The sequence below is a fragment of the Rasamsonia byssochlamydoides genome (genome assembly GCF_041956645.1).
Source record: "Rasamsonia byssochlamydoides strain NRRL 3658 unplaced genomic scaffold VTN77scaffold_26, whole genome shotgun sequence".
NCBI classification, from domain to species: Eukaryota; Fungi; Ascomycota; class Eurotiomycetes; order Eurotiales; family Trichocomaceae; genus Rasamsonia; species Rasamsonia byssochlamydoides.
In genome coordinates, this window is record NW_027192409.1 from 270,741 (window position 1) to 285,568 (window position 14,828).

General features: G+C 49.9%; 5 protein-coding genes across 5 annotated transcripts; 4 read left to right on the plus strand and 1 right to left on the minus strand.

The window, feature by feature from the left end:
* Positions 1-781: 781 nt before the first annotated feature.
* Positions 782-1,736, plus strand: VTN77DRAFT_3717 (uncharacterized protein; the record flags this gene model as incomplete). The annotated part of the gene is made up of 2 exons (XM_069419696.1): positions 782-943; positions 1,008-1,736. The coding sequence occupies 2 exons, from the start codon at positions 782-784 to the stop codon at positions 1,734-1,736; spliced, it is 891 nt and encodes a 296-aa protein (XP_069278288.1).
* A 639-nt stretch (positions 1,737-2,375) lies between these two features.
* VTN77DRAFT_3718 (uncharacterized protein) lies at positions 2,376-3,882 on the minus strand (the record flags this gene model as incomplete). The annotated part of the gene is made up of 4 exons (XM_069419697.1): positions 2,376-2,402; positions 2,461-3,633; positions 3,706-3,762; positions 3,823-3,882. The coding sequence occupies 4 exons, from the start codon at positions 3,880-3,882 to the stop codon at positions 2,376-2,378; spliced, it is 1,317 nt and encodes a 438-aa protein (XP_069278289.1).
* Positions 3,883-5,596: 1,714 nt separating this feature from the next.
* VTN77DRAFT_3719 (uncharacterized protein) lies at positions 5,597-8,831 on the plus strand (the record flags this gene model as incomplete). The annotated part of the gene is made up of 5 exons (XM_069419698.1): positions 5,597-7,046; positions 7,102-7,646; positions 7,697-7,838; positions 7,887-8,085; positions 8,684-8,831. The coding sequence occupies 5 exons, from the start codon at positions 5,597-5,599 to the stop codon at positions 8,829-8,831; spliced, it is 2,484 nt and encodes an 827-aa protein (XP_069278290.1).
* Positions 8,832-8,861: 30 nt separating this feature from the next.
* Positions 8,862-10,816, plus strand: VTN77DRAFT_3720 (uncharacterized protein; the record flags this gene model as incomplete). Its single annotated transcript, XM_069419700.1, has 3 exons — positions 8,862-9,077; positions 9,151-10,738; positions 10,806-10,816. The coding sequence occupies 3 exons, from the start codon at positions 8,862-8,864 to the stop codon at positions 10,814-10,816; spliced, it is 1,815 nt and encodes a 604-aa protein (XP_069278291.1).
* Positions 10,817-13,583: 2,767 nt separating this feature from the next.
* On the plus strand, positions 13,584-14,597 carry VTN77DRAFT_3721 (uncharacterized protein; the record flags this gene model as incomplete). The annotated part of the gene is made up of 1 exon (XM_069419701.1): positions 13,584-14,597. One exon carries the CDS (start codon positions 13,584-13,586, stop codon positions 14,595-14,597), a length of 1,014 nt encoding a protein of 337 aa, XP_069278292.1.
* Between the last annotated feature and the right edge of the window lie 231 nt (positions 14,598-14,828).

Sequence of the window (14,828 nt, forward strand, 5' to 3'; positions counted from 1 at the left end):
TGAGGTATGTACAGTATGTACATAACCTAGGCACCGTCACTGTTGACATTTCTGCTTTCATCAGTTCACAGACAGGAATGACTCGTCATCTCTGATGGTAGCGTCAAACTGTCTCTCTGCATAGATAGTGGATGTTCCTTTAAAAGTAAGGATCTGATTTCCTGGAACCTTTCCTTGCTGGAGCGTGCCTTGGGGCGCAGTCACGGGAGCGCGGACGGCCGGGCCCATGCTTTGCTTCCAAGATTAGAACTGCTGTGGGGAGACTAGCCAGCCTTTAAATTTTAATCAGTGCAGTTTTAATCAGTCCCACTATGTCGCAAGTATGTAGGAGATAGAATACGTACTGAATCAGATTGCTTTGCCATATATAGAGAAGAGGCAGGATGATTAATGGTTGAAGATTGATAACGGAGTCAATTCGTAGTTAATCCAGCAGTCAATGCAGTACAGTGTCTTGATAAATCAGCTATGATCCAAGGTAATATCCATGGATGATTCCCGGTCTACGGCAAGCCACACAGCTGACGTACGGCAGGCGGATCAGTCGCCATTATTGGTGTTGCCGGGCCATCAGTGGAGATGCTCACAGCCTCGTGTCTCACGATTGATCAACTGACAGACAGCACGTTCTTTTTGCCTTCTTCCTGTAAAATATTTCTGTTGACCTTCTCCTCATCCAGCTACAACGCATCTCTCTACAGTTTACCTCGGTTACATTGATATAAACAAGAGCTACCCCACCTCTAATAATCTTTGACTGAAGACAGCATATGACACCAAAATGAGGACCGCAAGAACGCTCCCCTCTCCCTACTCGCCGGGGGCATTCCATGCCGTCCGAGCATTGAGCTTCGTCGCAACCATCATTGTGGCGGCTATCATGATCTATTTTGCGTACCACCTGCATCAGGATGGCTTCAAATTACCGTGGACATTTGTTGTGGTAAGCAGCCACATTCATTGCGCATTTTTATCGGACACTACGGATAGCTGATGATGATTGCTAGATCATGGCAACATGTTTCCTGACCCTCCTCAACCTCGCCTTCACAGGCGCGCTCTTCTGCTGCGGCAGCCTCTCGCCCATGCTCTCCCTCGTCTTCAACACGGCCATCTTCCTGCTCTGGATTGTATCCCTGGGCCTGCTAAGCTGGAGCATGTCCGGCACGCTGTCGACCACATGCGACACCACCCACTGGGGCACTGACACAGGCGTCATGGTGTGTCGCGTGTACAAGACGCTGTTCTCGTTCGTCGTCGTCGCCTTCGCCGCGCAGTTCGTCGCCCTCGTCGTCGATTCCGCTGCCCGCAGGCACCAGCGCAGCATGGGCGATTACAACGCTATGACCAGCGACACCATGCTCACGGACGTCAAGCTCGATCAGCGCAGCAGCCTGACCTCCACTGGCATCACCAGCACCAATCCCAACGACCCGACGACAGACGCGTACAACGCGTTCGGCACCGTCCGGCCGCAGGAGCCACCGCAATACGGCTACGGACAAAGCAGCCAGACGGGCTATTATTCCAGTCCCTACCGTGAAGATGATATCGTGGATCAGCACCATGCCGGTGAGGCGCAGGAATACTACGATAATGTCCCCGCCGTTGGTGGTGGTGGAGCCTGGACTAAGGGAAATCCTCACTACTCTCCGTTAAGGACGAGAATGGATGATCTCCGTGGGTACAGTGCGCCGACGGAAGAGACGCATTATGATCCGGGGAATTACCGATGAACAGTAATAACCTTGGGGATTTTCTATGCGCATGATACGGCCGGCGCTGAATCTTTTCTTGCGAAGTCTGTGTTCATGTTCATTCCACATTTATTTTCGGTTGACCCTCATGACCGTGGCGCCGGTGTTCTAGCCGAACTGTTCTCACTTCTCATGATGATTTTCTTACCTCATTCATTCTAGGGATCACCGAGGAATTTCTTCCATCGGATGGTCCTCCTCCGGGATTGGCGTTGGCGGTGTTATCTTATCTATTTTCTTCATCACAGGATTCACATCTGGGTGGGTTTCTCTTTACTGTCAATCAATCATGACTACTTGTAGAGAAAATGGATCTGGGAATATGATATTAGGATATAGCATGTATTATGAACCTAGCTAGCTATTTATTCGGTATGTCTGCATCAGGATAACGTGGACAGGAAGGTAACTACCTACCTACCTACCTACCTACCTAAGCACGCCACAGAATAAAAGATTTCCGAAACCGGACAAAAGTTTTAGAGATATTATTATATATTAACTAAGTTGATGAAGATATGCGGCATACTGGCTATGAATCCAGAATGGAATACAACAATGGTCATCATACACATTCGACAAGTCTAAGGCTCGACAGAGATATCGATCGATCGATAATTACATAATGACTTCGTTGGCGACATCCTAAGTAATCAAGTTAGTAAGTCATCAAACCAGACGTAAGCTTTTGCGACATGCTCACCCTCTTCAACTCCTTGTACGGCAAGCAGACACAGTTCTGTACTCGCACCTCGTCCCCCACGACGCACTCCTTGCCCAGGATGGTGATGCTCTGCACCTTGACGCCGTTCTTGATGATGCTCGTTGAGTGGCTCCCCACCGGCAAGGGAGTACCCTCCACACGAGCCCAGGCGCCCACACGGCTGCTCCATCCGATGATCGAATACAGCACGCAGGCGTCGTGTTTGATTTCGGCGTCTTCGAGAACGATGGATTCCTTGATCCGCGCCCCTGCCCCGACCACGGCGCGAGGGCCAATGGAGACATTCGGGCCCAGCTTCGCGGTGGGGTCGACCGTCGCGGTGGGGTGGATGTAGACGGGCGGCACAATGGACGCCGAAGGGGGAGTGAGCTCATCCGATCCCGCCTGGAACGCTTTCTGCAGGTAGAGGGCGTTAGCGGGCACGGCTGAGCCAGCTGTCTTGATCTGTCGCCAGAAGTCCTTGGTCTCGAGGACGTAGAAGCGGTTGTTGTCTGCGAGGTTGGAGAGGATGTCTTGTTCCAAGCGCAGCACCTCGGGCTTCTCCGCATCTTCGTCCTCTGCTGCCACGAACGCCGCCTCGAGGTTCTCCGACGACGGGTAGGAGAGAAGGCGGGGGCGCGTGGTGCGTCGCTTGATCGCGCTGCGGATGGAAGGGAAGATGCACTCCGTCGCGAACAAGTATACACCGCAGTTGATCAGGTTCGAGATGTGGGATTCGGGTTTCTCGACGTAGTGCAGCACGCGCTTGGTGTGCGAATCGGACACGATGCAACCAAAGTTGGTCGCAGCGTCGTTGCTGACTCTTGTTCCCAAGATGACGGCCTCGGCATCCTTCTCTTCGAACAGCTTCAGCATTTCACCCAGCGGGAATGAGCAGCACACGTCGGAATTGAGCACGAAGAAGCGCTCCGGTTTGCCCTTCAGAATGGCATCGCGGAAATGGTACAGACCGCCAGCGGTGCCCAGTGCCTGATACTCTCGCAGGTATTGGATGCGCAGATGGGGAAACTCCTTGCTGGAGTCCTTGATGAAGTCGCGGAAGACGATCTCGTCGTAGTAGCCCACCAGGATGACTTCGCGCAGTCCTGGCACCTTCGCAAGGGCCTTGAGGGAGTGGTAGATGATCGGATGGCCCGCGACTTCAAACAGAGGCTAGACAAGTATTGTATGTTCAGCGATAGAAATTCCCACTGCGGGGCGGGTCAGGGGTATTCGCATGCGCACCTTGGGAACATCAAGGGACAGAGGCCTGAAACGAGTACCTCTGGAAGGACCACCAACCTAGGCAGACATCTCCCCGTGAGTAGACAGCAGCAGTTGAGGCGAAGAGATCGAGCTCACCAGAATCACGGCTTTCGTTGAAGCCATGGTGTTAGCGTCCCGATATGGAACCTGGAGCATGGGGCCGAGAGATTCACTGCGCAGACCAAGTAAACACGTAAAGGTTATAGCAGTGCTCTCACAGGAACCCTCCTGTACGCGCAGAGCCGTTTAAATCGAAGAATCGGAGGAAAGGACAGCTTGGTTGCAGTAGGTAGTTGACCAAAAGATTGCCACGCAGCCGTTCCAGGCGGTCAGGTCAGTCCCTGAGTTTGGTTTTGGGGCAATTTTGGTTCCTTCCAACGGCGTTTCCCCGCTTTCGAAGTTGCACAAACAAGCTCCCGCATTGGGTCAAGTGGGACGACCTCGTAATTAATTTACTTCACCGCATTCATCACTTCAACAGCATCTTACTCTGCCAGCAATTCCGTTCGCAGTATGCAATTTGCAATGATTTGATGCTGCGGACAACTGAGGACTTGCAGGAGTCAGTCAGGAACCAGTACTAGTTCATGAGTTTCCACCTGCAACCCATTTTCCCGCAGACTTGATGAATTGATTTAATTATTTCTCAACATGATTATATAGTAACTTTATAATGAAATATATTTTCCTTTAGATCTTTGATTAAGCTAAAAATTTTATACAGAAAATTCTTTTAGTACTATTATGAGAAGTAAGTAAATTTTATTAAAAGTTGTGTTTGTTGTGTTACAATCTGCAGTTCAACAACACTTAAGGAGGCTGATGAGGCTGTTAGTTATTGTCTCTATACTGGAAGATAATATCCTTCTTACTCTATGCTAATCGCAAGAAATATATTATGGTGCCGGATTTTTTTTTCTATGAAAATAGATTACGAAGCTGAAAATCTTGCTTGTTGGGAATTGCTTCTCATCCACGACATGGTTACTGTGTACTCAAATGACTCTCACTTCTGATGTCGTTGTTAGAGTCTAAACATCTGAATTCAAAAATGACAACTTGAGAATTAAATCCTGGTTTGTTTTCCCATTCTTGTTCGCCTCTTCTGGTCCAATTGAAATCTGCTTGTTAGCTCTGAAGTTGCAGGACTGTCGGGTTATTCCTGCCCATTTTGGCGGGTGAGTATATGCAGATGTGTACCTTTCTGCTGTCGTCTACGGAGACTTCCATCACAAATTTCAAATTTCTGCCATAAGATTTGATCATCAGTAGCACGAAAATGACTCATTCACTGACTTGCCCTTTACTTCTGCCTTGCTTTCATTCACTTCTCTTTCTCCAAACAACCAACACTACCTTCACCAGCCCACAACACATCGTCTCACCACCACAGATTCCCACAGATCCTTTCATTTCATTTTCCTTTCTTCCATCTCATCTCTTTCTCTACAAACTTGTCATCAGTGAGACTTCTGTCAGAGACCTGTCGCTTTGTTCCTTACCTGGTCTTTAGCCATCTTTATTACGTGGAATCCTATGTCTTAGCAAATCGCACCTTGGATCATCTGTGTACGAGGAACAGGTGGAAATATTTTGTCTGAGTTTTTGCATCTCAAGACTACCATCTCGATGCCATCCAGCATGTTACGGCCGTCGATGTCTCCAAAGACGGAGACAGGGATCTCTTACCAGAGACGGCTGACCTTCGAATCTGCAGGTGAAGTTCATGTACAAATTCAGGAGAAGTGTTATTTGACTGATTGCAACTCCAGTAACTCTCCAGGAGAGCAGTTCGGTGTTCGATCTCCCTCACCGGGAAAGCTCTTGCGTTTCTCAGACCCTTGCCCATGGCTCTGATTCCATCGAGCGTATGGCTCATGATATGAAGACTTTGGTCGGAAAAATACGAGACCTACGCCATCTTGGGATCGAAGATTCGAAGATCGCTTTACCAAAGATCTGTGTTGTGGGTGATCAGTCGACTGGGAAGAGCTCCCTCATAGAGGGAATGAGTGAAATCAAGGTCCCGCGCAGTGCAGGTACCTGTACGCGGTGCCCGCTAGAGATCAACTTGACTGAGGCAAATCAACCCTGGACCTGCCATATTTCCCTGTGTTCCAACTACATGTACGATGGACAGAGAAAGATCAAAAAGCTACCCGAGAAATCACAGCCTCTTGGTCCCTGGGTCGAACAGGATCAGGAAAAAGTCGACTTCATCACACTGAACGACAAGGATAAAGTCCAGGAAGCGCTCAGGTGTGCCCAGCTCGCCATCCTGAACCCTAAAGACGACCCGGCCAAGTATCATCCCGATCATATTTCAGACATTTACTCCAAGGACACGCAGGTCAAATTTTCCCCGAACGTCATCCGGCTTGACATCTCCGCGCCAGGGTTTCCCAACTTGTCGTTTTATGATCTACCCGGAGTCATAAGCCAGGCAGAGTTTGATGAGGAACGTTACCTTGTTACGTTGGTTGAGAACTTGGTTAAAGAGTACATATCTCAAGAAAACTGTATCGTTCTCCTGACACTACCCATGACAGATGACGCGACAAACTCAAGTGCAGCGCGGATCGTGAGAGACATTAAAAATGCGACAACGAGGACGCTCGGTGTCCTTACGAAACCGGATCGTGTGGAAGATCTTCGTCAGTGGACTGAAATCCTGAGCGGTGACAAGTTCGCATTTGGTCACGGTTATTACGTTGTCCGTAATAACCCAGACCCATCGGTAGGACACTCGCAGGCCCGGCTGGAGGAAGGTCAATTTTTTGCTTCCCCTCCATGGACGACGGAACTAGTGGCTTTCCAGGAGAGATTTGGAACAAGAAAGCTGCAGACTGCTTTATCCGGCTTGCTCCTGGAGCAGATTCAGAGGTCCTTGCCTCTCATTATCAGGCAGATCAACGAGAAAGCTGAGCAAATAGACAATGAGCTCCTCACCCTGCCTGAACCACCGTCTGCAAATTTCCCGTACATACTCTGTTCGAAACTTAATGACCTGAAAGTGCAGATCAGATCTCACATCGATGGTGGCTCAAAAGAGCATCCCATGCAAAAAATCTGGGTCCATATTGCGAAGGATTTCGAAGCTGCCATCAGACGTACTCGTCCCAACATGAAGTTAATTGCCGAAACGGAGACTTTTCCCCAGCAGCCAGGGGGAGCCGGCGACTCGGACTGCGAATTGACGATTATTCGCAGCACGCTGAAGCGCAAGTCACCTGGAGAGACGAAACCGCCTGTTGACGTGAAGCCGCAACCCTCTAGCCAGGGTAGAGGGGACTTCACCACCCATTTCAACGAGTTCAGACGTAAGTACCAAAAGACTGAAGCTAGATGCAATTTTAGCTAACCCAGGAACCCTAGGCCCTGCGAAGGTCTTCCCGTTAGAAGAAATTCGTGGCATAAATGAAGACTCTATTAGCACAGGTATTCAGGGACAGATTCACACCAAAGCCATCGAGCAGATGAATCAGATCAGCGTTCGGCATTGGGTCGAGCCGCTCAAGATTTTTCTGGCGGTCAGCCATAAGCTAACACGGGATACGCTCCTGGAGCAGGTCGACAAGGTCTTTTCGCAATACAAACAGACTGATCTTTACAGACAGCTTGTGAAGATCATCGAGAGCTACTTGGCAGAAGTCCGGGAGGATCATTACGCCCAAGCGTTTGAACTTTATCAGCTCGAATACAGCAAGCCATTTACAATGGCAACTTCCTTCATGACGCGAGCCAAGGAAGACGCCTCCGTAACTCTCAAAGCCCGTCGCCGGGAGGTGAGAGTCCGCCGCTTCCTGGAACTACAGGGAAGATTACCTGATGAACCGCACAAACGAGAGGCAGAGATCCGGAAGGTTAGCGACAGAGAGCTGGGGCCTGATCCCTTCGAGAGAGAAATCGAGATGATGGCGGTAGGTTCATATAACTGTGATGGTAGTCAGCAGCTAACAGTGATTATGAGACCGTTCGAGGTTACTATGAGGTCGCCAGTTCCCGCTTTGTTGATTCCATTTGCCAGGGTATCCATATCAAATTGTTCTCGAGATGTCGTGAAGAACTGTTTCTGGTCATTGAGAAAGCGCTTGGCATACTCGAGGAGAACGGTAAGTACTGCTGCGTATTTGCTAGAACTGTACTGACGAGTGGTGCAGCTCTGGAACGGTGCATGATCCTGATGGCTGAGGACCCGGAACGCCAAAAGCGTCGCCAATACCTCGTGAAAGAGCGAGCGAAGTTGACCAAGGCTCAGGAGTGGCTTGCAGCAGAGACAAAGGAGGAAGATGATGTGAAGACGGAAGGTGATTATCCGATGTCTTTCGGCATGCTGGGTGTTGAGGATGACAAGACTATGTTAGAGGTCTAACTTGAGCAAACAACTGTCGATGTTGGAACTTGGAAGTGTCTCGCAAATGGGTGCCGTCAACAAAGGTGGAATAAGTCTGGCAAGAGCAATTGTTTGGATGACTATTGATTGCTTGTCTGAGGCATAGTACCGGACCCAATTCTGACACCGTCCGCGTACATCATGATGCTACAGCATTATTTCAGAATCACAAGACTATTTGGCACGGAAATTGCATCAAGCAAAATATTGTACGGAGATTTTAGGTCAGAAGAGCTTCAGGTCGATAGAATAATAACAATGTCCAGAGCATTCCGCTTCCTACTGAGTAAATGCCAAGCCGACCGCTTTAAGGCGGGGTTGCCCCTCATTGCTACCCTAAGCCCTAAGCCCTAAGCATGACAAAAACGTCGATCGACAGACTGACGCAGCATGTCTTGTTCTGCACGAAAAGAAAAGAATTAAGAATACAAATGGGAGCTCCTTTGAAAATAAATCTAGATAGTTTATATTTCGGATAACACCTAGGTAGTAGGATGCAGTCAGTCATGCAGAATCCAATGAATGACCCGTCCAGACGTTCCGCCTTGACTCACGTCCGAAAAGTTCTGAGGGGACCAACCCGGCGACCGTTCCCCGCACATCTTTTTATCTTTTTCTGCGTACTGTACTGAACTTTCCATTCAACTGCGCCTGCGCCCTTCTAGAAACCAGGAGGAAATTTAATCGCTGGAAAGAAACTTTTCTGTCATAAAAGCTTCCAGCGCGAAAAATCACAGCCACCATGACGGATTCCGCCGGAGTCAAGGAGGCTGAGGCCGGCATGGCCAACCTGGTCCTCGATGAGGTCACCGGCGAGAAGGTGTCCAAGAGCGAACTGAAGAGACGCCAGAAGGCGCGCGAGAAGGAAGCCAAGAAGAAGGAGAAGGAGGCTGCTGCGCCGCCCAAGCCGGAGAAGAAAGTCTCGGCGGAAGAGGAGGAGAGCAATCTCACTCCGAATGTGAGTTTGTCGCTGTTTATTCCCTTCATCTCAAGAAAATTTTTGTTGCGTGGCTAACGTGAATCCTGTCTAGCAATATTTTGAAATCCGAAGCGCGCGAATCAACAAGTTGCGAGAAACCAAGAACCCGGACCCTTACCCACACAAGTTCCAAGTCACCAACGACTTGCGGCAATATCTCAAGGAGTACGAGGGGCTGGCCAAGGGCGAACAGAAGCCGGACGTCACCGTGCGGATCGCGGGACGGATCTATACCAAGCGAGCTTCGGGTCCCAAGCTGATCTTCTACGATATCCGGGCCGAGGGTGTCAAGGTCCAGGTGGTCTGCCAAGCGCAAAATGTGAAGAGCGACGTGCCCTTCGAGGCGCAGCATGAACACCTCCGAAGAGGAGATATCATCGGTATTGTCGGATTCCCCGGGCGCAGTAACCCCAAGAACCGGCCCGATGGCGAACTGTCCATCTTCGCTACAGAAGTCGTCCTGCTGGCGCCTTGCCTGCACGCGATTCCTTCGGAGCACTACGGCTTGCGGGACCAGGAGCAGCGGTACCGCCAGCGGTACCTCGACTTGATCATGAACGACAAGTCGCGCAATGTCTTCGTGACCCGACACAAGATCATCAGCTATATCCGTCGCTTCTTCGACAGCCGGGATTTCATCGAGGTCGAGACGCCCATGATGAATGCCATTCCCGGTGGCGCGACGGCCAAGCCGTTCATCACCCATCACAATGAGCTGAACATGGATCTCTACATGCGCGTGGCGCCTGAGCTGTACCTGAAGATGCTGATCGTTGGTGGTCTGGAGCGTGTGTACGAACTTGGTCGCCAGTTCCGAAACGAGGGTATCGACCTCACCCACAACCCGGAGTTCACGACCTGCGAGTTCTACTGGGCCTATGCCGACGTGTACGATGTCATGAACCTCACCGAGGAGCTTATCTCCGGACTGGTCAAGCACATTACGGGTGGATACGAGACGACCTTCCATACGCAAACCGGTGAGGTCTACACCGTCAACTGGAAGGCGCCCTGGAGACGCGTCGAGATGATTCCGGCCCTCGAGGAGGCTACGGGCGAGAAGTTCCCTCCTGGCGACCAGTTGCACACGGAGGAGACGCACGAGTTCCTCAAGAACCTGCTGAAGAAGACCGGAGTCGAATGCCCGCCTCCGCTGACCAACGCGCGAATGCTCGACAAGCTCGTCGGCGAGTTCATCGAGGAGACCTGCATCAACCCAACCTTCATCACGGGCCACCCGCAGATGATGTCCCCGCTGGCCAAGTACCACCGCAAGCACGTCGGACTGTGCGAGCGCTTCGAGGCGTTCGTCTGCAAGAAGGAGATCGTGAACGCATATACGGAGCTGAACGACCCGTTCGACCAGCGTCTGCGCTTCGAGGAGCAGGCGCGCCAGAAGTTGCAGGGTGACGACGAGGCGCAGCTGATCGACGAGAACTTCTGCACCAGTCTGGAATACGGTCTGCCGCCGACGGGCGGCTGGGGTATGGGCATTGACCGGCTGGTGATGTTCCTGACGGATAACTACAGCATCAAGGAGGTCCTCGCGTTCCCGTTCATGAAGGAGGACAAGGACAAGAAGGAGGAGAAGCTTGCTGCGGAGGTGGTTGGCATCGAGCCCGTTCCTGAGGAGGGAATCCGTAAGTGCCCTGAACCATAATTAAGAAGTCACTGAGCTCAGAACTAATTTTTTTTCTTTTCATTTAGCCCGCAAATAAACAAACGAGAAAAACGACCATGAATCGTGATGTCGATGTTCATGCCAATCAATCAGTCAACGATCAACAATCATAACGGTGTATGCTATGGTATGCTATGGTATGGTGTCTGTCTGTCTGTTATGCTTGTTTTGGTAGGTAGGGAGGACATATAACGAAGTAACTAAACTAAACAGAACAAAAACATCGTTAGAAATGTGGATAAAATTAGGAAATAAAATCAAGAAAAATGACTTGAATAATAAACAAATGAGTGTCGTAGCCTTTTTTTTGGTCGCTCTCCCTCAACGTTAACGTATCAAGATGATCTACCTGGCCTACAAGAAAAGAAAAGAAAAGAAAAGAAAAGATAAAAAAAAAGAAAAAAAAATGGAGAGAGGAGGGTGCCAGGGAGACGAGAAGTCTTGAATATGAACAGATGTGAACAATGAACAAAGCGACAAACAAGTATTTACCTAGGTACCTAGGTAGGTAGTTACCTAACCTCGTTCCGTCTGCTTTAGTCTAGACTCTCCCCTTGTCTCGCAGCAGGAGTAGGAGAGTAGGTAGTAAATAAATTCCTTTTATAAATTCCTGCTGCAATAAGGAAAGGAGAGGAGAAGAGAGGGGTAGGAAGTTTTTCTTTCGTAGAAGACTACTACCTAGGTAAGTAAGTAAGTAAGCAATTCGATCGATCATGGGCCATGGCGATAGTGATGATGACGATAACGATGACGATAAACAGGAAGTTGGGAGCGCGTGACCTTTTTTTTCTCCCCTTTCTTTTCCATTTATTTTCCTAATATATAGGTACGCATGAACGTGACTACTGGGTTATTTATGTGTATGCCTTTCTGTCTCTTTCATCTCATCTCTTTTCTTTTCGTCCGTCTCCATACTCGCTCGACTCTGAGTCTGGGTCTGAGGCTGTGCACGAGTCTGATACGATACGATATGAACGAGAGCCCTATGTTCTGTCCTGCTGTCCTGTCGTCCTGTCCGGTCCTTTACTGCAGTAACAATATCACTATCGGTAAGGTACATACCTGCAGAAAAGCACCAAAAAGGTGGAATATGCCGAGCCGATCAGATGAAACGAGTCGAGTGGAGATGAGACGAGAATGGAAGAAAGACATGCCGACAATATCGTTCCTCACGAGGGTTGCCTAGGCAGTCTAACAGATATCTCCGTATTTCTGCGTAGTGGTAGTAGTTGTAGGGATCTATCATCCTTAGCAGCCAGCAGTTGGCAGTCAGGAGCCAGGAGCCAGGAGTCTGGAGAATAAAATAATTGGAATCTTCCGACCAGGAATCAGTATTACATACAGTAGGTAGGTAGGTAAAATCCTGCACTTTTGTCATCCTGGGTGGAGGGGGATCGATAATACTGTTGTAAGACAACCTCTCCCTCCATCCTTCTCTCTTCTTGCAAGACAGTTTCTCTTTCTCTGCTTGGAGAAGTCTTTCTTTTTTCCTGGAAAGCACTCCTGGAAGGGAGAGTCGGACTGAATCATGGCAAATGCAAGAATATTCACCTGTGAAAAAGAGGTGGAAGACCCTCAGTCACTTGTTTTTGCCACTTCTTCATCCCATCTTGCCTGTTGACTGATATCTCGCCTTTCCTAAACAGGTAACCCGGCATATAGCGCGTCCTGGCGGTGACTGCAAATTCCATCAACGTGAGTGACTGACAGGACGTGATTTGCCCTGTCTTTGTCTTTCTCTTCTTGTCTTGTTTTTGTTTTTCTTCGCACCTGCAATATCTCTTCTTCACCGCGTCTGTTCCCCACATAGCTTGTCTTGTCAGTTTCATCAAGCACTTTCTTACTCATACCATCTCAACATCTTCCATCCTTGTTAAAGACCCTCATCATCTTGGAAGACTGAGATATCAGAACCCTTCCTTGTTTGGGTTGATACCCAGGTTTCATTCCTGCAAGGGTCCTGACCCTTCTGCAGCGTCTGGGATCTTCGTCTCATCCAAGAGCTTCGCCTCATCTCATCTAACGTTGTCTCATATTTCCATCTGGAAAAATAGTGACACATCTGTTTTTTGTATGCGAGCAGAATCAAGTCAATTTCTGCCTCGTGACACGTCGATCGGTCGTCCTCAAATACCTTCTCTCCCTCCATACTCGACAGGATGTCTGGACACGGCAATAGCAGGCTCCCTCGTGCTCGAGAACCTGTCGAAGATCAGGAACCTGATCCAACTGTGCCTGCCCAACAGTCAACTGCTCCAGTCCATGGACCAGGTCATAATACAGGACCAGGTCACAACATCTTCCTCGGAAACCTGACAAGGACCGACCACCTCGGACGAGTCCTTTATGCATTGCGCCATAGACTTGCAGAGGCCAGAGCATATGAGGAACAAGCCCACGATGCAGATAGAGCTTCGTCACACGCACACCCACACATGGTTCATAACAGCCCTGTTCAGCAGCAAGGCTCTGGAGGCCAGACAACAGGAAACACCACCGACGATCCTCTGCCTATTGATCCTCTCATAATTGCTGCTTCTCAACGACTTCGAGCTATAGTCCGAGACAACGCGGAACCCCATGATAGATGGGATGAGATCACAGTCCGCAATGCCAAGTGTGATGTATGCAACTTTCGAAATGAATCGGTTATGTTTCGCTGCAAGGATTGTGGCTGGCAGATTTGCTCGCCTTGCGAAAGAGACCGAGGAGGCTCTCGGGAGCACAACACTAATCGTCGATACAGGCGTACTGCCATACCTTCACGCCCTAGCAATCGTACAGTCTCTGGTGGTTCACTGCTAATGCCTCAGATCGTGCGTGTGCAGCAACACCCTGCCAATCCTGTGCAGGCAGAGGGAGGCATTGAACAGGGTCATAATGTGCCTGTCAGACAACGATCTCAGCCAGTTAGAAGGGTTCCAGTGAATCAGAGAGGTGGATATGGTCAAGCTCAACAAACTCGATACCACCAGATTCAGAGATCACAGCGGCAGAACGAAAGAGTCGTTGTTCCAGGCACAGTATACCGCGATGAGAATGGCAATGTGCAGCTGCTACGACAACCTAACCCTGTCTTTTTGCAGCAGTACCCTCACGGAGCTGCTACTGGAACTGCCACTGGAGCTGCCACCATGCCAAACTATGTTCATGAACCTCATCGTCTTCTCAGACTGCCACATCCACAGCAGTATTATCGAGTAGCGATGAGAGGACGTGGTCAGCCTGGACCTCTCCCCCAACCACAGCGTAGAGCCGGCCGTGGACCACTTTTTCCGCGTGATACCTTCGAAGCACAGCCGATGAATATGGACATTGACCCTCGCGTGGGAATGGCTGGATCCGAGTTCAACAGAGCTCCTCAAACTGATGACTCGCTGTCCTCTCTGTACGTGGAGGCCCCGGATTCTCCAACTGCTCAAAACAGGGATATCTCCACTGTTTCAGTCAGCGATGAGAATGAAGAGCATCCAATCCAAACCAATATCGAAGCTCGGCACGAGACCAGGGAGGTACACCTAGAACAGGAACAGGAAACGGCGCGAGAGTACGGCCTAGACCTGAGCAACAACCAGGACCGAGCTTGGTGGTTCCTGGTGCTAGCTGCAGATCAAGCATACCAGCAGCTCAAGAAAGAAGAAACGGCGCAGAGGACCTCCGAAGTCAGAAACCAGTCAGCTCAGCCACATCCAGGTCCTAACGATCCGACCGACCTTGCTAGTTCTCCGGCGCAGGCGCAATCTTGGACAGAGTCAGTCATAACCGAAATGCCAACGGATATTACCAGACCGGACTCATCGGTAAGTGCAAGCAATTGACAACTTTCCCACGATTCCTCGGAGGAAGGATGATGAGGCTGACACTTAACAGGATACTGAAAATATGTCCCATACCCGCCGTCGAAGCCTCTCCCCAGCGCTGCTCAGACGTGCAGTGTCTTACAGACAGAGAGAACAAAGTCTGAACTCGAGTCCGCCGGTCCATCCTCACCTTCAAGCTGATCACCGCACTCTGACCGACCAAAATGAAAATGATGAAGAGATGCTCTA